The 20,501-nt window shown below is 44.6% G+C and overlaps 1 protein-coding gene across 7 annotated transcripts in view; it reads right to left on the bottom strand.

Annotated features, from left to right (window-relative positions):
* Nucleotides 1-20,501, bottom strand: part of TUBGCP2 (tubulin gamma complex component 2) — a 273,496-nt gene that overhangs the window by 58,558 nt on the left and 194,437 nt on the right. For all 7 annotated transcript variants that reach the window (XM_069980752.1, XM_069980751.1, XM_069980755.1 and 4 more), the window contains 4 exons: nt 14,273-14,418; nt 13,962-14,142; nt 9,472-9,652; nt 7,247-7,419 (listed from right to left, as the gene is read on the bottom strand). In XM_069980752.1, the coding sequence (XP_069836853.1) occupies nt 7,247-7,419; nt 9,472-9,652; nt 13,962-14,142; nt 14,273-14,418 (681 nt within the window). The remainder of the gene's footprint in view (nt 1-7,246; nt 7,420-9,471; nt 9,653-13,961; nt 14,143-14,272; nt 14,419-20,501) is intronic.

Genomic DNA, 20,501 nt, shown 5'->3' with positions numbered 1-20,501 from the left:
TTTTGATTTCGGGGAGATTTGCATTTACGCCGTTCGCCCTATGGTAAAACTGACTTGTTATGCATGTTCCTCAAGTCGTTACGATTACTATGATATATAACATGTATAACTTATATTGTATCGGATGGCCTGTAAAAAATTCAAACCATTGTTAACAAATATATGTCACTTAAAATCGCTCCATTCCCAGGCTTATAGCGCTTTTATACTTTGGTCTATGGGGCTGTGTGAGGTGTCAGTTTTTGCGCCATGATGCGTTCTTTCTACCGGTACCTTGATTGCGCATATACGACTTTTTGATCGCTTTTTATTACATTTTTTCTGGATTTGATGCGACCAAAAATGCGCAATTTTGCACTTTGGAATTTTTTTGCGCTTACGCCGTTTACCGTGCGAGATCAGGAATGTGATTAATTAATAGTTCGGGCGATTACGCGCGCGGCGATACTAAATATGTTTATTTATTTATATTTATAAAATGGGAAAAGGGGGGTGATTTGGACTTTTATTAGGGGAGGGGATTTTTTATTAATAAAAACACTTTTTTACTTTTTTTTTACATGGACTAGAAGCCCCCCTGGGGGGCTTGTATATACACAGCAATGATCTCTCATAGAGATCAATGCTGTGTATATACACAGCAAAGATCCATGAGATCGGTCATAGATTGCTATGGCCTGCTGCAGGCCATAGCAATCTATTGCCGAGCCGGGATCAGCGTCATTCCGACGCTGAGGCCCGGCACGGCCAGAAGAACGGATCTCCCCCCCGTGATCGCATCGTGGGGGGGAGATCCGACCCACTAGACACCAGGGATGTGATGTCTGAAGCCCTTCAATGCAGCTGTCAGGTTTAACAGCTGCATTGAAGTGCTTAATTAGCCGGCGCGGCAACGGGACCCGCGCCGGCTAACAGAGGCACTGCCCGGCTGCACGTGTCAGCCGGGATCAGCGCTGTTCAGAGCGGGGTCCCGGCGGGACCCCGCTCTGAACACCCCCCGCGGCGCCATGACGTATTAGATACGTCATGGTTCGCTAAGGGGTTAAGGACGTGGCCCATTTTAACTTTTTCGGTTTTTCCTCCTTGTGTTTAAAAGGTCATAGCACTTGCATTTTTCCACCTAGAAACCCACATGCGCCCTTATTTTTTGCGTCACTAATTGTACTTTGCAATTACAGGCTGAATTTTTGCATAAAGTACACTGCGAAACCAGAAAAAAATTCAAAGTGTGGTGAAATTGAAAAAAAAAACGCATTTCTTTTATTTGGGGGAAATGTGTTTTTACGCCATTCGCCCTGGGGTAAAACTGACTTGTTATGCATGTTCCTCAAGTTGTTACGATTAAAACGATATATAACATGTATAACTTATATTGTATCTGATGGCCTGTAAAAAATTCAAACCGTTGTTAACCAATATACGTTCCTTAAAATCGCTCCATTCCCAGGCTTATAGCGCTTTTATCCTTTGGTCTATGGGGCTGTGCGAGGTGTCATTTTTTGCGCCATGATGTGATCTTTCTATCGGTACCTTGATTGCCCATATACGTCTTTTTGATCGCTTTTTATTTCATTTTTTCTGGATTTGATGCGTCCAAAAATGCGCAATTTTGCACTTTGGGATTTTTTTGCGCTGACGCCGTTTACTGTACGAGATCAGGAATGTGATTAATTAATAGTTCGGGCGATTACGCACGCGGCGATACCAAACATGTTTATTTATTTATTTATTTGTTTACTTTTATTTAAAACCTGGGAAAAGGGGGGTGATTCAGACTTTTATTAGGGGAGGGGGCTTTTTACTATTAACAACACTTTATTTATTTTTTTTAACCATATACTAGAAGCCCCCCTGGGGGACTTCTAGTATATACACTTGGATCTCTCATTGAGATCTCTGCAGCATAGATATGCTGCAGAGATCCATGAGATCGGCACTCGTTTGCTTTCGGCTGCTGCAGCCGAAAACGAACGAGTGCCGAGCCGAGGACGGCGCCATCTTGGACGCGTCCCCGGCCGGCATCAGTAACGGAGATCGCTCCTCCGGGACAAGGTCCCGGAGGAGCGATCTCCCCCACTAGACCCCAGGGAAACGTTGCCTCCGGTAATCGGAGGCAGCTGTCAACTTTGACAGCTGCCTCCGATTAGCTAATTAGCGGGCACGGCGATCAGACCGTGCCCGCTAATAGCAGCGGTCCCGGGCTACTCGCGGCACCCGGGATCGCGGCACTTCAAAGCGGGGCCGCCACGCGGCCCCGCTTTGAAGTGCAAGTGCGGACATATGACGTACCGGTACGTCATATGTCCTTAAGAGGTTAAGGAGAGGCAATGCTGTCGTAAATTTATCTTTGAAATTGTCCGACTGGAGATCTTCCTCCAACTGGGAGAGCCAGACCATCATTGATCTTGCTACGCAAGTACCTGCAATGCTAGGTTTAAAACCACCTGTTGCTGCCTCCCAGGTTTTTTTAAGGAAGCCCTCTGCCTTCTTGTCCATGGGTTCCTTGAGTACTCCTATGTCGTCAAAGGGTAATGAATCCTTGCATGATATCTTAGAAATGGAAACATCAATCTTTGGAGCTCTATCCCAAGCTGGATTTTCTGACTCGTCAAAAAGGGTATTTTCTCTTAACCGCCCGAGGTACGAATCCTTTCTTCCCCGGCCTGTTCCATTCCCTTTGTATAAGGGCTGACACATTTTTATGTACAGGAAAGACCTTCCTCTTTTTTTCTTCCAAACCACCAAACATTATGTCCTGTATGGACTTAGGCTCCCTAGGGTCCTCAATGTTCATTGTGGAGCGAACTTCCTTAACCAGGGTACATACATCATCTAAAGAAAATAAAGATTTGATCCCAATATCCGTGTCAGATTCCTCAGCCTCTTCTGCATCCTCCTCATTGGCTGCCCCTTCCTCAGGGTCAGGAATGGAAACGGTGGAAACCCCATGAGATGGCCCCGGGGTACATACTGGAGTCGCAGTAGGAGTGCTCCCAGAAGAACTTTGCATTCCCGTAATCTTGTCTTTAACTGATGATAGGATAGACTCTAAATAGGGCAGCTGAGCAGCCACTAATTTATTAATACAGTCCTCACAAGTTCGTTTTTCATAGCTTGAACTAAGTCGTCCTTTACAAACTCTACATTCTTTATGTTTATGGGGAGTCTTAGACTTTCTGGAAGATTCCTACACATGAAATGAAAAAAAAATAAAAAAATTTTAGGCTTAAGGCCTGCAGTATGTCAACATCCTACCACCCCTACCAGGGGAGAAGAGAATCAGTACCCGGGAAGAGGCAGGAGCACCAGATGAATCCTTCCTTGCCTCGCTGCTGGAACTCATGGCTGTATCAGCTGGGAGTCTGCCGGCTGACCTCACCACTGCGCATGGCTAGCTTTATCCGGCGTCCTACGTCATATCCTGTGCGCCGCGGAACCCCCCGCCACATAACCATGCGACGTCAACGGAAGTCCCGCGCCGGACCGGAAGTGGAATACAGCGTGGAACGCACGCTCCGGACGGATCCTGCCTCGGTCTGCGGTCAGTCCCCTGCAAAAGGAAAAAACCTCGCGGCTGCCACTGGCAAACTCTGAGGGTTCCGGTCCGGCCCCACCGCCTCCTGAATGCGGTATGTGTGGTGAAGTCGGGCTTAAACGGTGCTACACCGGCACCTCCTAAAGTCCTCCTCCGGCTATCCCACCGGAAAGCCTCAGCAGGTGAGAAGAACCCCGGCCCATCTAATCCTAAGGAGACCTACACCAAGCCTCCCAACTCCAGGCTTCCCGTAGGGACAGGAAACCACACTGAGGTTGAGAGGAGGGCCTAATCCTTTTATACTTCAGGTTTCCTATCCCAGGGGGCAGGGTCCCTCTCTCCGTGGTGCTTTCATGTTGAGGGGGAAATATATATATATATATATATATATATATATATATATACACACACACTGTATATCACTGCAGGACCTGTATATAGGAGAACTAGAGGTCTCACCATGTTCATACCTGTCAGTGCTGCTGTATGTATCTATGACCGCTCGTTACGAGCGCTTCATAGTTACAGTGCAGGGCGGGCGAGTGGGGGGCAGGATGGATGGGTAAGTAAATAAATTACTTACCCATCCAGACTGCGCCCCCTGACGTTTGGCACCCTAGGACATCGCCTACCCCTGCCTACTCTTTGTCCCGGCCCTGTTAGAATGTCCTTTTATGTCCACAGAACTTCCTGGGAGATCATATCCTCACAATAACCTGGTCTAGATGTATTATCCCTACCCTAGTAAAAACATTCCTTCTCTCTTTACAAGACCACTTCAGTACTGCTTACAACTCCCTTACTCAGAGCTCTACATTGCCTTGGGACTCTTTAAGAGCCCACATAACAGTTATCCCTAGAGAGGGATAAGGTCAAAATTACCACCCTATTTCTCTTATAAAGGTTCACTAAATTATTTAGCAAAATACTGGCCTCTCACCTTAACACTATGCTTTAAAATATAATCCATTTGGACCAGGCTGGCTTCCTGCATACCTGGAAGGCTTGACACAACACAACTTGTGCGATCAACATAATTTTAAGACCGCAAGCGTAGACCCAATGTGGTACTCAACCGTTTCAGCTTTGGGACACATGAGGAAGAGAAGACTAAGTGCCACGGAGCAAACTAATAACTAGCTACTCTCATCTAAATATTCCTGGAAGAGAGCCAAACTGTCACCTGAGGCGAACTGTTTCTGTTGGCAGAAAACCTAAGTAGATGCAGGGACAGGAAGTGGTAGCTGTGGGTGCCAACAAAATACAATGTTGGATACTTGGTTACACCCCACTATTTGATACTGGCTTGAGCTCCCAACTTTTTTTTTTAATTGGTATCCTGAGAGTAGTCCAGGCTGACCTCAAGTAGTGAGCAGAGCGCCCACCAGAAATCTGGAAGTGAACCAGACTCCTCTTTCCAAGACAATATGAAGCAGCAGGTTGTGCAAGCGAAAATGTGTGCCAAGAATAGGTAAAGCGTCTTCTGGACTTCATAGTGGTCCGCAAGCTTGTAATTGTGCCCCCAGGAAAGGACTAGTCTTCGCTTGGTGGCTGGCACAAATGTCTTCCCAGGTGTGATGTCCTTGATCAAGACTGGAGCCACTGTCACCAGCCAACTGGGTTCTTTAATGTATTAAGATTCTTTATCCCAATCCGTGGCAACAAAGGAGGGTGCGAGCATATCGGCTCTGGCACAAAGGCACCATTACATGAGAAGATGTGCAATTTTTAAAATGAACATCCTCCCTATCTCCTAATCCACATACCTATTGCCTTCTGCTCCTCCTTTCTCACCAGATTCATTTGATTGCATAAACCAGCCTGATTGGCCAAATCCGCTCTCTACAACACCAAGATATCAGGTGGAATCAGTCTGCCAAACATTCGACTATACTACGCAGCATCTCATCGGCATAATAGACTGGCATATGCATTCCTCATCTAAACTGTGGGTCTCCTTGAAATCTGCCTCCTTCCCCTTCTCTCACATTAGCCCCATGGTTCTCACCTGCTCTAGGTTTCATGCACTCTACTATCATTGCAACTCTTCAACTATGTGATACCTTCCTCCCTCAGGGCCACCTTCACCCCTACCCTTCCCATTTCTTCCTCCCGGGCAGGATGACCAAGTCTTCCTGGAATGGTATATTGCAGATAATATGGTTGCAGACCAAATGGTTCCTGGCTGTGTTCCTCTGCCCTAAGGGCCATACTATCCAAACTGAACCTTTCGTAACACCTAGTTAAACCTAGTAAAAGTGCAATTTAAACACTAAAGTTATAAATATACATTAGGAGTCTTAATGTATATTTATAACTTTTGTGGTTAAATTGCATTTTTTTTAATTAGCTGTAAAAAAACTAGAAAGATTCAGTTTGGATGGAATGGCCCCTAAGTAATTGACACGTTGCCTTGTCCTTAAAGCGACTCTGTACCCACAATCTGACCCCCCCAAAAAAACGCTTCAGATAGCTGCTTTTGATCCGAGATCTGTCCTGGGGTCCGTTCGGCAGGTGATGCAGTAATATTCCAAAAAAACAAGTTTTAAACTTGCAGCCCCATGCCAAGTGGCCGTGGCCTAGAATATCTGTGCCCTAACTTTGCACCACCCCTCCGTCCCTGCTCCCCACCCTCTTCATCATTAGGAATGCCCCTTGAACATTTTCTCCTGTCTGAACATTGCACAGGTGCCTTAATGATCTAGCCCATGTTCAGGATTCACACAGCTGAGGAATAGGAGAAAATCTGCCTGGAGCACTCCTAATAATGAGGAGGGCGGGGAAGAGGGACAGAGAGGTTGTGCCAGCCTAATGCATAGACACGGACGTTTGGCCACGGACGTTTGGCAGAGGGCTTCAAGTTTAAAAGTTGTTTTTTAGGACAATAACTGCATCACCTGCCAAACAGACCCCAGGACATATCTTGGATTAAAAGCATCTATCTTAAAGTACAAGCGGTTTGGGGGGGGGGGGGGGGTGTCAAATTGTGTGTACAGAGTCGCTTTAAGGCTTCTGTTGAGCCTCCAACTCCCCAATTTTTTTCTCCTTCTTACCACTGCCCTCCCTCTTTAACCACTCACTCCCCTCCTTTGAAACCCTCTGTACAGGTACTGAGGTCCTTCATACCTGATGTGGGAACGGAATCTGGATATCCCATTTTTGGATTCAAAGATGACCCGCATTCTCACTATGGACATTATACCCACTGCCCTTGTATACTGTATCTTGTTTGAGGATTGCTTCTTTGTTCTAATTTTAATACAGTAAATGTTATTTGAAGCAAATAATAAAAATATTGATTTTATACGGCTTTGTAGCAAATGGTTTGTTGTGTTTGTATAAGGGATGGCCATGTTACATTAGTTACGGACGGTCATGAGTGGCTAATTAAGAACAGTATGAACTCTTGTATATATGTAACTGACTCCTATCTGCTTTTCACAAAACACCTGAATGTGAACTTGTGGGCAGTCCTCCTTCACGGACAATTACGCCCAGAGAGGCCAGCTGCGTGTAATTTGCATACGGCATGTGATGCATTTTCAAATTTTTGGGGGTTATGAGAAAAACAGATAGGTCCATTATATGTGTGGTATCAGTGTTGGGGGCCTCACTACACTTTATGTATACCTTCATAAGCATTTTGGCAGTGATTGGTTCCCTTTAATAAAATGAGAATTAAAAATAAAAAATAGAGGTAGCATAGCCTACCTGTTAATTATGAGCGAAAGAGGCCATTTAACGATGTAATCAAAGGAGAAAGCTTCTAATCCACTCAGTGCCAGCTCTGTTGGATCAGCATTAACTAAGGCTTTTTCCTGTTGCGTTTCAATGGCAAGAACACGTAGAAGCTGTGTGATGAGGTCATGAGGCATAAGCTCAATCTTAAGGGGAAAAAAGCAAAATACCAAATCATAAGGAAAATACTGAAAGGATATTAAATAATTACATGTTTGCATGTTACATGACCTTAAAAGCATTTTCTGGATTGATGCATTGGGGGAACAGCACTAAGGAAAAGATCCTACATCTAAGAGGCTGTCTCTAGGTATTAAAAAGAAAAAAAAAAAGAAAAAGTTGGTGCACAAATCTACAAATACAGTCGGGTGGAGATCCAGGATGACGCCATCACACCAATGCACATGGCTCCAATTAATAGCAAGACATCACTGATAAATTAAGCAGGCCCACATACACTGCTCAAAAAAATAAAGGGAACACGTATGCTGCGTTTACATGGAACGATAATTCGCCCGATCGTACGATTAACGATTTAGAAGTAATGTTTTTTTAATAACGATCAGCGTTTAGACGGAACGATATATCGTACGGAAAATTAGTTTCGCGATCGCTTAAGCCTATCTTGCACATAGGTAAAAATCGGTGAACGACTGTTTACACGGAACGATCTACCAATTTTTTGCGAACGTTCGATCGTTCGCTGCGTTTACACGTACGATTATCGTTCGACTTTGATCATTATCGTGCAAATCGGCACGATAATCTTTCCGTGTTAACGCAGCATTAAACAACACAATATAACTCCAAGTCAATTGCACCTTTATGAAATCACCATATCCAGTTATGAAGCAACACTTAGGGTATATCAATTTCTCCTGCTTTTGTGCAAATAGAACATTTAACAGGTAGAAATTATATGCAAACAGCAGGACAACCCCTATAAAGGAAAGATTCTGCAGGTAGTTACCACAGACCATTTCTCTGTTCTCATCCCTTTTGACTGTTTTTTGTTGTCACTTTTGCATTGTGTCATTACTCTAGCCCATAGAGATAACATGAGGCGGAGTCTACAACACACAGAAGGTATTCAGGTAGTGCAGCTCATCCAGGATGGCACATGAATGCGAGCTGTGGCAAGAAGGTTAGCTGTGTCTGTCAGCATAGTGTCCAGAGGCTGGAGGTGCTACCAGGAGACCAGCCAATACAGCAGGAGACGTGGAAGAGACCGTAGGAGGGTAACAAGCCAGCAGCAGGACTGCTACCTCCGCCGTTGTGCAAGGAGGAACAGGAGGAGCACTGCCAGAGCCCTGCAAAATGACCTCCAGCAGGCCACTAATATCCATGTGTCTGCTCAAACTGTGAAAAACCGACTCCATGAGGATGGTATGAGGGCCCAATGTCAACAGATGGGGGTTGTGCTTACAGCCCAACACTGTACAGGACGCTTGGCATTTGCCAGGGAACACCAAGATTAGCAGATTAGACACTGGTGCCCTGTGCTCTTCACAGATCAAAGATAGTTCACACTGAGCACGTGACAGACGCGACAGACTCTGGTGATCTGCTCTCCATGTGGTCGCCAGAGGTAGCCTGACGGCCATTAGGTACCGAGATAAGATCCTCAGACCCCTTGGGAGACGATATGCCGATGTGGTTGGCCCGGGGTTACTCCTAACCCAGGAGTAGCAGACAACTTTTTTTTTTTTTTTTGCACCTAGAGCCAGCTTCCTATTGTCAGGGCTTAAATCATGATATTATAATTTAGGTAATTTAGGTTACATAAGTAATAAAAGAGTACATTCTTTAAAACTAGTCTAGTAAGTAAAGATGAGAGAATTTACAGCAGGAACAAAGTAAATTGCTTCATTCCTATCTACAGTCTGCTCATCGGGCTGCTGGCTTTGAAGTCTGCTCCGCTCCTCCCCAGGTGCTGAGAAAAGATGGATCCAGTCTTGGCAAACTAGGAGAAGTTCCCCAGGACTGGATCCATCTTTTCCCAGCACCTAGAGAGGAGCGTCATGGAGCGGAACAGACTTTAAAGCCCACAGCCTGAGGAGCAGAATGCAGATAGGAACAAAGCACTTCACTTCGTAAACATATGTAAGCATAGGTAAGGTACAGTCATTTATGAATGCTTACACATATCACAGCTGAAATAAAAATGAATCCATGTATCCCTCAATATGTTTCAGTACCTTTAGATCATCCTTAAAAGGATCTGTATTTGCAGTACTCATTCGTAAAGCTAGTTCTAACAAAGCTTCCAGTCTGGTTGGGATGATATCTTCTACTGTTTTCTTCAGTTCTTCCTCTGTGAGGTCCATGAAATGGACAAAGAAGTCTCCTTGATCCATGAGGAAATAATGTTTGATGGACCTTTTATCAGAAATGTTAAAAATAGATATGAGAGAAATGTGTCACTTTATGTCGTAATTTTAGAATGCTTTTACCCATCTTAGTGGTTCAAAGATTGCTTTTGGTGACATATTCTACTTTCTATTAGAGGTAAATATAATTAATGGTAAGTTGGTGCATACAGTGCAACTTTATGAAAAAAATCTCAAATGTTCTGCTTGTAAGGAAGCTAGTCATGAACACAAATTAGAAATTACCCCTTCACATAGGCCATATGGCTACATACAAAGCTTGTGCAGTTCAATGTCAGTGACACTGACCTGTCAATGACCAATGAGAACAGCCAGAGGATTCTTACCGATCTTACATCTCTTTAAAAAAGAAAAGCATATACCGTATTTTCTGACTTTTAAGATGACCCCCACTTTTACAGTTAAAATATAGAGTTTGGGATATACTTGCCATATAAGACTACCCCTCTTCCAATGCACACCAAATAAAAATTGGTCCCTTAATACGGTCACTGCCTATTGAAGGGATGCGGCCACGGACGTTCTTAAGCTCCCTCCACCGTATGTGGTGACCACATAAAGGGATGTGGAGTGGTGCTGTGCCTAGAGAGCGGATTTGGCCTCTAACCAGTCTGGCCTGGCTGAGTATTGCAGCGAAGCAGCGCATGCAGGTGTGCATGGGCAGGATCTGAGAGGCAGAAAAGGAGGATCACAGGTCAGGCATGGTGTGCTTAGCAGAAGGGGGCATGTAACCCACAGTATTGGCCACGGCTGTACTGCTTCCTAATGCAGGGTGACCGCTACTGGGGCTCTACACACTCTGTGCCTCTCTACACACTCGTCTTCACTACACCTGTGTAGAATCCCGGTAGCAGCCCTCCTGCATTGGGAAGCAGTATAGTTGTGGGGCGTACGGGGCGGGTAGCACAGCGGTGTGATGAACTAGCATGATCTTTTCTCTGTACTGCTGCAGGGATGTGCTGTCATATTACTCCCGAATCGTCCTCCCTCTAAATCACACTGGAGTTCTCATCAAGTCTTCAGCGCCGTGCAGCCCACATCTCCTGCAGTGCAGACCACAGCGTGGTGGGGACAGGAGGAAGAGCATGTCTCTTCCTCCTCTCCCCGCTGTATGTCAAGGAGGTGCGGGTTGTGCGGCGCTGAAGACTTGATGAGAACTCCAGTGTGAATCAGAGGGAGGACGAGCCGGGGATAATATGACAGCACATGTGAATCCCTGCAGCAGTACAGAGGAAGCATACTTGTGTCCTGCACCCTGGTATTCACACGTGCTGTCTTATTATCCCCGGCTTGTCCTACCTCTTACCACACCGGAGTTCTTATGAGGTCCTCATAGCCGCTCAGCCTGTCGGTCATCAACGGAAGGAAGCCTGCAGCAAGGGATAGGAGAGGTGGGGGGGCACCGATAGGATCCCTGTACGGGGAGGAGTAGCTGCACTGCACTATCACTGTCCTGTGTGATCGTGCTGTGAGACCAACATATACTGGCTTCTGTCTCATACCCTGCCCTTCCCTAAATCAGGCCTGCAGGTGTTTTCCAAGCAGCATTGTTTCTGGCGTATAAGATGACCTCTGATTTTATAGCACATTTTCTGTGGCTAAAAAAATAAATACGGTATATTACAAAACTCCTCCCCGAATAAAAGTTGACATCACCTCCCCTTTCCCATTTTAGAAATAAAAATGTAAAAAACAAAACCCAAAATTTTATTGTAGCATGAAAAATTGTCCAAACTATTCCAATATAATGATCTTGTTTCTGCATGGTGAACAGTTTAAATGAAAATTAGATGTGTTACACACTTATACACCCAAGAACCAGGATTACTTATACACTATTCAAATACAAGTTATTCCTTCATGAAATGCTACTCCTACACTGAATATCTATGCCCAAAAGGAATTATCACAAATTTACTTCCAAAAGTAGAAAAATATGAAAATCTTTATTAACCCCTTCAAGTCAGCCATACAGCTATAAACATTACTGCTGCAGATGCCCCGTGCAGCAGGAGCTTATATAAACGTTCCAGACTGTGAAGGGGTTTTACAATTTTTTTTATAAAATTGCCACAATAAATATTTATATGAAACACCTTTCCCAATATACCAATAAAAATATTTAAAAAAATAAACATATTACATATTGTAGCGTGCAAAATTGTTGGATCTATTAAAATATAACAATATTGTTCCCCGCACGGTGAACAGCGTAAATTAAAAAGCTGATTTCTTTAAGTTGAACCACAATTGCATTCACTGATAAAAGTCAGAGGCCAGTTATATATTTGGGGTCTCTGAGGCTCCCTTTTCTGCTTCTGTAGTCTCGGCCTCTACTTCAGCCCACAGAGTGACAGGCCCAACTGTCTGCCTTCAAATGGAAGATGTAGCAGCACCAAAACCATCATCACCATCATCGGGGCTCGGCTGCCCACCCACTGCCTCATATGTGAAGCATCCATGCGCTGAAACTCTTGCATATGCTGCAGAGTCTACGAGCAGAAGCAAGCCATAGTGGAGCAAGTGGAGCTGCGGCAAGTACAGGTGAGTCACAGCCCGAAAGAATAACCCTTCACACTAATGGAGTCGGCCACTATCTGGGACATTTGTGCTATCTTGAAATGCTTTGAGTACTCCACTATTATGACCAGTGCTGAGGACTCCATCATCCGCGCTAACATCCCTATCCTATGCTTGCTGGAAAAAACACTTTAGGCTAAGATGGAAGATGTCATAGTGGCAAAGGAGGAAGGAGAAGAAGATGAGGAAGAAATTTCATTCTCCCAGTTGTCAGTCCACCTGTCTATTGTGCTCTAGCCATCGGACAGTTTTGGAGAAGGAGGTGTGCTTTTAGCAGGAAGACACCCGGAGCAGCTCTCGGGTGGCAGTGGAGCGTGGCTGGGAAGATGCAGGAGAACCATTGCAGACACCTCTTATCAAAGACAGCCTGGCTCATCAGAGCAATAATATGCTGCTCTTTCTAAAAAATGTCAGCACTGGTGGATCCTCACCAGTTCTGACTACTGAGTGGCCACCCAACTGGATCCCGACTACTATAACACTGCGTCCTTAATATCAATAGTAGAGTGGGAGAAAAAAATAAAGGGAATACAAAAAAAAAAAAAGTTAGTGGAGGCAGAATTCCTATCAGACAGAGAAGGCTTGGGGGAGCAAGAGGCCATGGAGAAGGAGGTCACCACTTATAAATTATAAGTACATGGTGGATGAGTACGTGTCAACATATGTCATGCTGCTAAGTGATGGCTCCTTCCCACTGAATTTCTGAATTTTCAAATTGAACACATGGCCAGAACTCGCTCTTTATGCCTTGGAGGTGCTGAGCTGCCCTACAACAAGTGTGCTCTCTGAAAGGGGTGGGTCCGTCTGATCAACAAGGCTATGTGCAAATCTGCAGTGTTGGCTATTGCCTTCTCCTTGGCCTCTATGGCCACTGCAACCTACTGTTCCTCCTTCTCCACCTGGACGTCTGTGATCTCTTATTATTTATTCCACTAATTAAATTTTATTTCTTTTATATGTCTTTTATCTTATTATTGTAAATACTTACCCTACCTCATTATTGCCAAGGCTATTGCTTTGCGATTGCCATTTTTGTTGAACTTCAAGCCCTCTACCCCTTCCTACACCCATTTTTGGGGCCCAAAGTTCAATTCACTGTTGACTTCAATGGAGTTCATGTCTGTGCAAAAGTTCGGGTAAAAGTCCAGGTCCGAAAGAACCGGTTGAACCAGAACGTCAACATGTCTGGTGACAAGTTGACAGTCTATTGGTCAACAGCAGTCAGTAAAGGTGGAATCAAGATAATGACAACATTTTCTGGATGGGCCATCGATTATAGATTGTAGGGCCGATTGAAGTGGCTACTGTGTTTGTGTGAATTCTTAAAGGTTTACTGCTCCTGTTACTGCAGTGACCTACGCTTTGTAGTGGAGATAAAAAAACACATAACCGCTGTTTAATGTAGGTGAAGTAGCAGAAGTGCAGGGAAATGCACTGTTGTTCCATTCAGACCACCCAACACACACAATTTGATTAAGATGACTTATTAAGAGCACAGGTAAGTAATCCATTTTAAAAAGGCTGAATATTTTTTTTTTTTACAAATGTACTGTTTTTGTCCAGCAGTATATTCTCATTTGTTTACAGTAAGGATGGCTTGGTTCTTGCATGCTCACTCCAGCTTTAGAAAGGTCTATGGGGCTGCTAGAGGGCAAGCTTTATTGGTAGCACACAAGGTTTTGGAAAAAAAAAATTATAAAGTGTTAATGTTTACATACCGAAGATGAGCAACCAACTCCTTCTCTTCCATCAAAAAATCCAAAAGCACTTTGCTGGCATAGCTATACGCCTTCTCAATCTGTTCAACATAGGCACGTTCCTTGAGTGTGTAAATTATTTCCTTGGCATCAGGACAAGTGACATCACGACCACATTCTCTAACTACATTAAGGTATTTACCTGGCAATGAACAAAAGTTTATCTTTTACAAATAAACTACTATAAATTTATATGCAGATATGTTTACAACAAAACAGGACATATGTGTTAAAAATGGAAAAAAAACCTCTTAATTTTGTCCTCCTGTTACCTGTACTAAGGATCTTGTCTGCAACCTTCTGAAGGAATGATGGAATCTGCTGTTGTACAATGGTGTACCGTTGATCCCAGTACTTGTCATTATAATCCTCCTGGATTTTCTCTTTTTGTAGCTCATGTTCCTCTACCATGAATTCACTGTGTAAGCATAACAAAAACACTTGTTAAAAAAAAGTAAAGCTCAATTTCTGCTCTTTACATGATCTCACCCCTGGACGGCCACCCAAACCCATGGACAGCCCCCCAAACCCACCCAACCCCTGGATACGACTCCCCATACTTACCCCATCCTGCTGGTTCCGCTACTGATGCTGGTCCCACAGCAGAAATACGTCCACCTAATCATCTGCACGCTCAATATGCAAATGATTTACTTTATAATAGATTTATTGGTGCTTGGTCTATGAAAAATGATTTTTTATCATTGGTGGATTTTGCCATCAGGGCAAGGCTTCATGACTGCTGTGCCACTCCGCCGCACCCACATTGCCATCGTAGACCCAGCTCTGTGATGTCACTGGCATCTAGGCACTGGCCCCTCGGAGGCCATTGGAATGGGCCAGTCTACAGGACTAGGCCCCACCCCCCTGTAGGTCGGCCCATTATAATGTCTAGGTGCTGATTACGTAACGAAGGGGCCTACGGTGGTGATGTGGGTGGGGAAAAGTAGCACAGTAGTCGTGAGGCCCGCCAAGGTGGCACAATTCACCAACAATAAAAAGCATTGTTCACTGGACCAAGCACCAAAAAATCTATTATAAAGTAAGGTAAGAAAACTGCAGAATTTAGGCTTTACAGCTGTGTAGGGAAGTCCTCATACAGAGCCGGGATGAGCATCACTGCGATGCTGAGGAGTGGCCTGGGTAGAAACATGGGTCGCCCCCTCCACGACTGCATCGGAGGAAGTGTGATCTATTCCACTAGACCACCTCTCTACGGTGCCACAACGTAGGTACGTCATTGGGTGTTAAGGTGTTAATATAGATAGTATAATAGTATAATATAGTATTTCAAAACAAAATATCTATTTTCTTTTTCTGTCAGTCTCTAAAACCTGTGGCACCCGGAGCAGAGTAAACAGCTGAGCGTAGCAAAGCGGTTCACAACTATTGTAAATTTGCTCACGCCATCTTCTCTGCAACAGATAAGACGTATTGGGCATTGTCACTCAGTAGAAAAGGAATCTCTTTTGCCTAATAAAACCTATTGATTGTACTATTGTACTATTGATTTGTGCAAAGTTGCTCACAATGACAGTAATATTGGGGGAAAAAAGTGTACAATCAGAGAGTATGAAAAATGGCAATCCTCAGCCAGGGCATTAACTTTGACAACATGTGACAGCGTTAAAGCTGTCAACAGCAAAGGCAGTTTAAAGGGGAAGTGCGGTGTTTATCTTTTGCTGCTTGATAAACACACATTACAAAATTATTAAAATTTGTAATGTGTGTTATTAAGTGGTCTGGCCCTGTTCCCCTCCTCCCCCCCCCCCCTCGGAAGTTCAATAAAGTATACATTACCAAAATACTGTAAACCCCGTCCTCCTCTCCTGGGCGCCATCTTGGGTCAATGTTGTCACGGCAGGGGGCGGTCCTGGGCTCCTTTCTCCTCTGCGTCTTCTGCTAAAGTGAATGGGGGAGAAAAGGCTGCACCAGCAGAGACATGCGCACCAGCAGCCTTTTCTCCTCCATTCACTTCACCTGGACCTGGAAATGAAGACGGTGGCCGAAGATGGCAGGAGATTCGAACGGCGATAGTCACCGGGGGATGGTAAGTATATTATGTATGTGTCTGTGGCTTTTTTTTGTGTGTGTGTGTGTGGGGGGGGGGGGGGGGGTTTGGGGGGGATGGCTACTCCTTTAAGTGAACCCAGAAAGGCAAAAACACACAGTACATGACAGCAATAGCCCAATAACCGGCTGCACAGTGGTAGTAGAGATCTCAGGGAACTCACAGGGCCAACGACAGACAGGCATATCATTTATTAAGACCTTTACCTGCCCCATACCCATAACAGGTTTGTCCGCATTAACCACAGTGTAAGTGACCCCACAGGGCATAAGACAGAAACTTTAAGCTGGGGGCCCCGAAGCACTCTTGGCCCCAGAAGGGCCTACAACAGCCAGCTTATGATGGAAACAATGGCAGCTGTTAGGAAGGTACTTAAAGACAATGAACAGGTAAGGACATGAACTGGCGTCCACCCCAATGTCCCTGCCTACTTACCACAGCTGCCCTAGGCTGCAACAGATAACTGGGCGACAGTCCTAACCTGAACAAGTGGAAACACAAAAACGCAGACAGGACTAACAAAACACAATGAAGTCGGAGTCAACAAGCAGGGTCGGTATTAGTTGGTCGTCGCAGTGCAGAATCAGTAATCAAAGGAATAGTCAGAAAAAATCTGAATCAGAATCAAAAATCAGAATCAGGAAACCAGGGAATACAATCAAAACTAGATTTGCATTTCCAGGGAAATACACAGTGCTTGATAAGAGCGTCCCTTTAACAGTGACTTCCCTTTAAGAGAAACTTTAACCCTTGATACCGTCCCTTTTAAGAGCGACTTGGCTACCGTTCCTGAATTTGAGTCTGAACCAACTGAAATTTGTCTGGTGGCGATACTCAGTAATATAGGACATAACCCTTGGCAGAGTAAAGGCAGGGTTTGACAGAGAGAGAATGACAACTATCTGCATACAAAGAAATTATATGAGACTTTCCTCCAATAGTGATTCCAGACAAGTCAAGGTCAGTTCGGATTAAGTGCACCAAAGGCTCCATAGAAATAATGAAGATTAGGGGGGACAGGGGGCAACACTGCAGTGTCCCATTAGTGATAGATAAGTCCTCATAAGGCTCCATTGACAATCACTTTGGCAGATGGAGAAGAATATAGTGCTTCCATGGCTGTCAGAATGCTCCCTGAGAAACCCAGGTGTTGCGAGACAGAAAAGGCTTATGACCAACGTAGCCTGTCAAAAGCCTTTTCTGCGTTCAAAGGCCAACATAAAGCCGGCAGACGCTTTGTCTCTACCTGATGTAAAACGTTGAGCATACGCCTAGTGTTGTGATACACCTGTCTGCCAGCCACAAATCCTGCCTGATCAGGGGGGATAAGGTCAGATAATCATAGGGCTGTGAGTTTTGCATTAATCTTTAAAGAGTAACTGTCGTTTTTTTTGCAGAAATCAATAGTCCAGGCAATTTTAAGAAACTTTGTAATTGGGTTTATTAGCCAAATCTGCCATTATCTGCATGTAAAAAGCCTTTTCCCAGGTCCCCCCCTCCTTCCCCTTTTTTTTATCCACTCCAAAAAATCTGAAAATTTTGACTTGTTGCAGGAGTCGTACCCTGTCTGCTCTAGGGAGAGGTGAGGGGGGAGGAGGAAGGAGGGAGTTAGCCGGCAGCAGAAAGCAGATAACAGAGGATTACAGGCACAGAGCTGGGTGACAGCTGTAATCTGAGCTCAGACAGGTCACTGGTGATGGTCAGAAGAGATAACGGGTGAGGGATTTGTAGATTAACTCTTTGTTGTCCTGTTTTGGTCTTTTCTTTAGCTCTCTCCATAGGAGAACAATGAAGACAGGGGGGAGAGCTTCAAACTGCTTTTTCATGATAAAAATGCATTTTTCGGATAATAAACCCAATTACAAAGTTTCTTAAAATCGCCTGGACTATTGATTTCTGCAAAAAAAAAATTTCACGACAGTGACACTTTTTAAGTCTATTTTCATCAGAGATATAGGGCAAAAGAGGGTGACTATAAGAGCCGCTGTGTTCTCTGAGGGGAAAGCACCAGTGTCCATGGCATGTTGGCAAAAGGCTGTGAGATGGGGGGTCAATATTGCATCAAAGGACTTGCGGCAAAACAAGTTGTTCCGCAGACTCAATTTACCAAAAAAATCTTGCATGGACTTTTGTAGGGTCGTGGGAGTAGCTCAGCTAGGTTATACAGGTGTGTGTAATAGGACTTAAATCCATTGGCTATATCTAAAGGGGACTACAACTTGGCTCCCATATCCAAGTAGCCAAGTGAAGTAAATATGGAATCTCTGGTATCTTTAACCAAGGTCTTTACCCTTGCCGCCAATAATTTGCCGGCTTTGTTGTCCTGAGAATAAGATTGGGCTTTAACCAGTTTTGCATGTTTTTTTGTAGGTTTCTAGTAAAATACCTCTCAGCTGCAACCGCAGAAGACGGAGTTTGGAAGCCAATTCTTAAGAGGGCTCACGCTCGTTAGCCTCTTCAGGAAGCACAGTGTTCATTTTGTAGTGCTGAGGTTGCTGAGGAACCCACTGACGAGTGGTGCCCTTGAATTGTATGAGCAATTGGCAGGTATCACACATCATCTGCCAGTGTGTCACCTGAAAATGGCAGTGCAACGTTAAGCTGCCTACATGGCCCAAAGAAGTTTGTCACTGCTGTTTCCACCTAGAGACCCAGATGAGCCCTTATTTTTTGCGCCACTAATTGTAATTTGCAAGTGATTTGCAAGTGCAAGTAATTTGCAAAGTGAGGTGTCATTTTTTACACCATTATCTGTACTTTCTATTGGTACCTTGTTTGCACATATGCTACTTTTTGATCGCTGTTTATTACAATTTTTCTAGATCTGATGCGACCAAAAATGCGCAATTTTGCACTTTGGAAAAATTAATTGTTTGGGCGACATGTTTGTTTATTTTTTTTATTTATAAAATAGAGAAAAGGGGAAGGGTGATTCTGACTTATTAGGGGAGGGGATTTTTTATTAATAAAAATTTTTACAATTTTTTTTACACACATACTAGTACACACTTCTAGTATGACTGCTCTGATCTCTCATTAAGGATCTATGCAGTATAGATATACTGCATAGATCAATGAGATCTGTGCTCTATTGCTTTCGGCTGCTGCAGGCGATTCCCCCCTCTAGACCACCAGGGAAGGGGGACAGTAAGTATTTAGATGCAGCTGTCAACTTTGACAGCTGCATCTAAATACTTAATTAGCGGGCACTGCTATTAGACCGTGCCCACTAATAGCCACGGTCCCAGGCTGCATATAGCACCCGGGATCGCGGCAGTTTCGAGCGGGGTCACCATGCGACCCCCCTCTGAACTCCCCTAGCGGCACCAGACCGTACAGTAACGTCCTAGTTCAGCTAGGGGTTAAGACCAGTGAAGAATCAGAGAAATATTACCATCACCATACCACCATCCCCACCACCACTGCTTGTTCCAATGCATCCACCTTCCCCCTGCCACTGAGACAGACTTTTAACAATTGGACATAATGAAGTTGCTTCACAAGGATAACTTCATCCTGGAGAGCTGTGGACATTGGGTGACGACTAATGTACAATGACAGCTATTATGCTGCCAGACACGATTTTACAACAGGCGATTAGGTTGATTACATGAACCAGGCATAGTGCGTAAGTCAGCCATCCCTGATGCAGGGTCGACACAATGATCCTCCCATTGTCAATGACAACAGTTCCAACTTGCAGTTACGAGGGGTGTTAACCAGGTGGAAATTTTGTCGTGGATGCAGCAAAGCAGTTCCTGCCGTGGCCAACATCACTGTACCACTGTGTGGCTGGCTTGACAAAGTGGAAGACAGCCTGAAAGCAAAGGCCGTGGCGCTGGTTTTTATGACACCAGGACAGGGTGTACTCCAAAATTATCAGAGGATGAGGTCGAGGTGGTGAAGGCAGAGGATGAAGTGTCTAAAGAAAGCACACAAAGGCAGCATGGAGGAAAGAGTGCCATGTCCTGAACAATTAGTGCTGCACTTCTCCCAGAAGGACATTCATCCAGCGGGTACTGACCATAGCTGGAGCTCCACGGAAAAATGCCTGCTTAGGACTCCACATTTTGGATGGGCATAAAACTTCTTTGAAAGGTTTTGAGTCGACTACCTGAAATGGAAGGGACTGTGCAATAATCAACTGTTTCTGTGCCACGGAATTGCTCTCTTAGTGCAGGTGGTGTTTGACTGCATGGACTGATGGAGGAGACTGCCACTGATGGTGTGCTGCACACTGGTTGTTGCAGCCATTTGTGGATACTGCCAGTAGCATTGGGGTCCCAGTTCTGCCAAGCAACAACATGGTGGTGTTTCATGTGATCTCTCAAGGAAGTGGTGCCTAGGTTTACACCCTCTCTGCTACTCACACTTAGGTTACAGAGGGTGCACATGGCTCCATTTTTATCGCTGTCCTCTCAGAAAAACTG

The sequence above is a fragment of the Dendropsophus ebraccatus genome, chromosome 8, assembly GCF_027789765.1.
Source record: "Dendropsophus ebraccatus isolate aDenEbr1 chromosome 8, aDenEbr1.pat, whole genome shotgun sequence".
Classification (NCBI taxonomy): Eukaryota; Metazoa; Chordata; class Amphibia; order Anura; family Hylidae; genus Dendropsophus; species Dendropsophus ebraccatus.
Note: the sequence above shows the minus strand (reverse complement) of the source record. Positions and strands in the feature narration are given on the sequence as shown.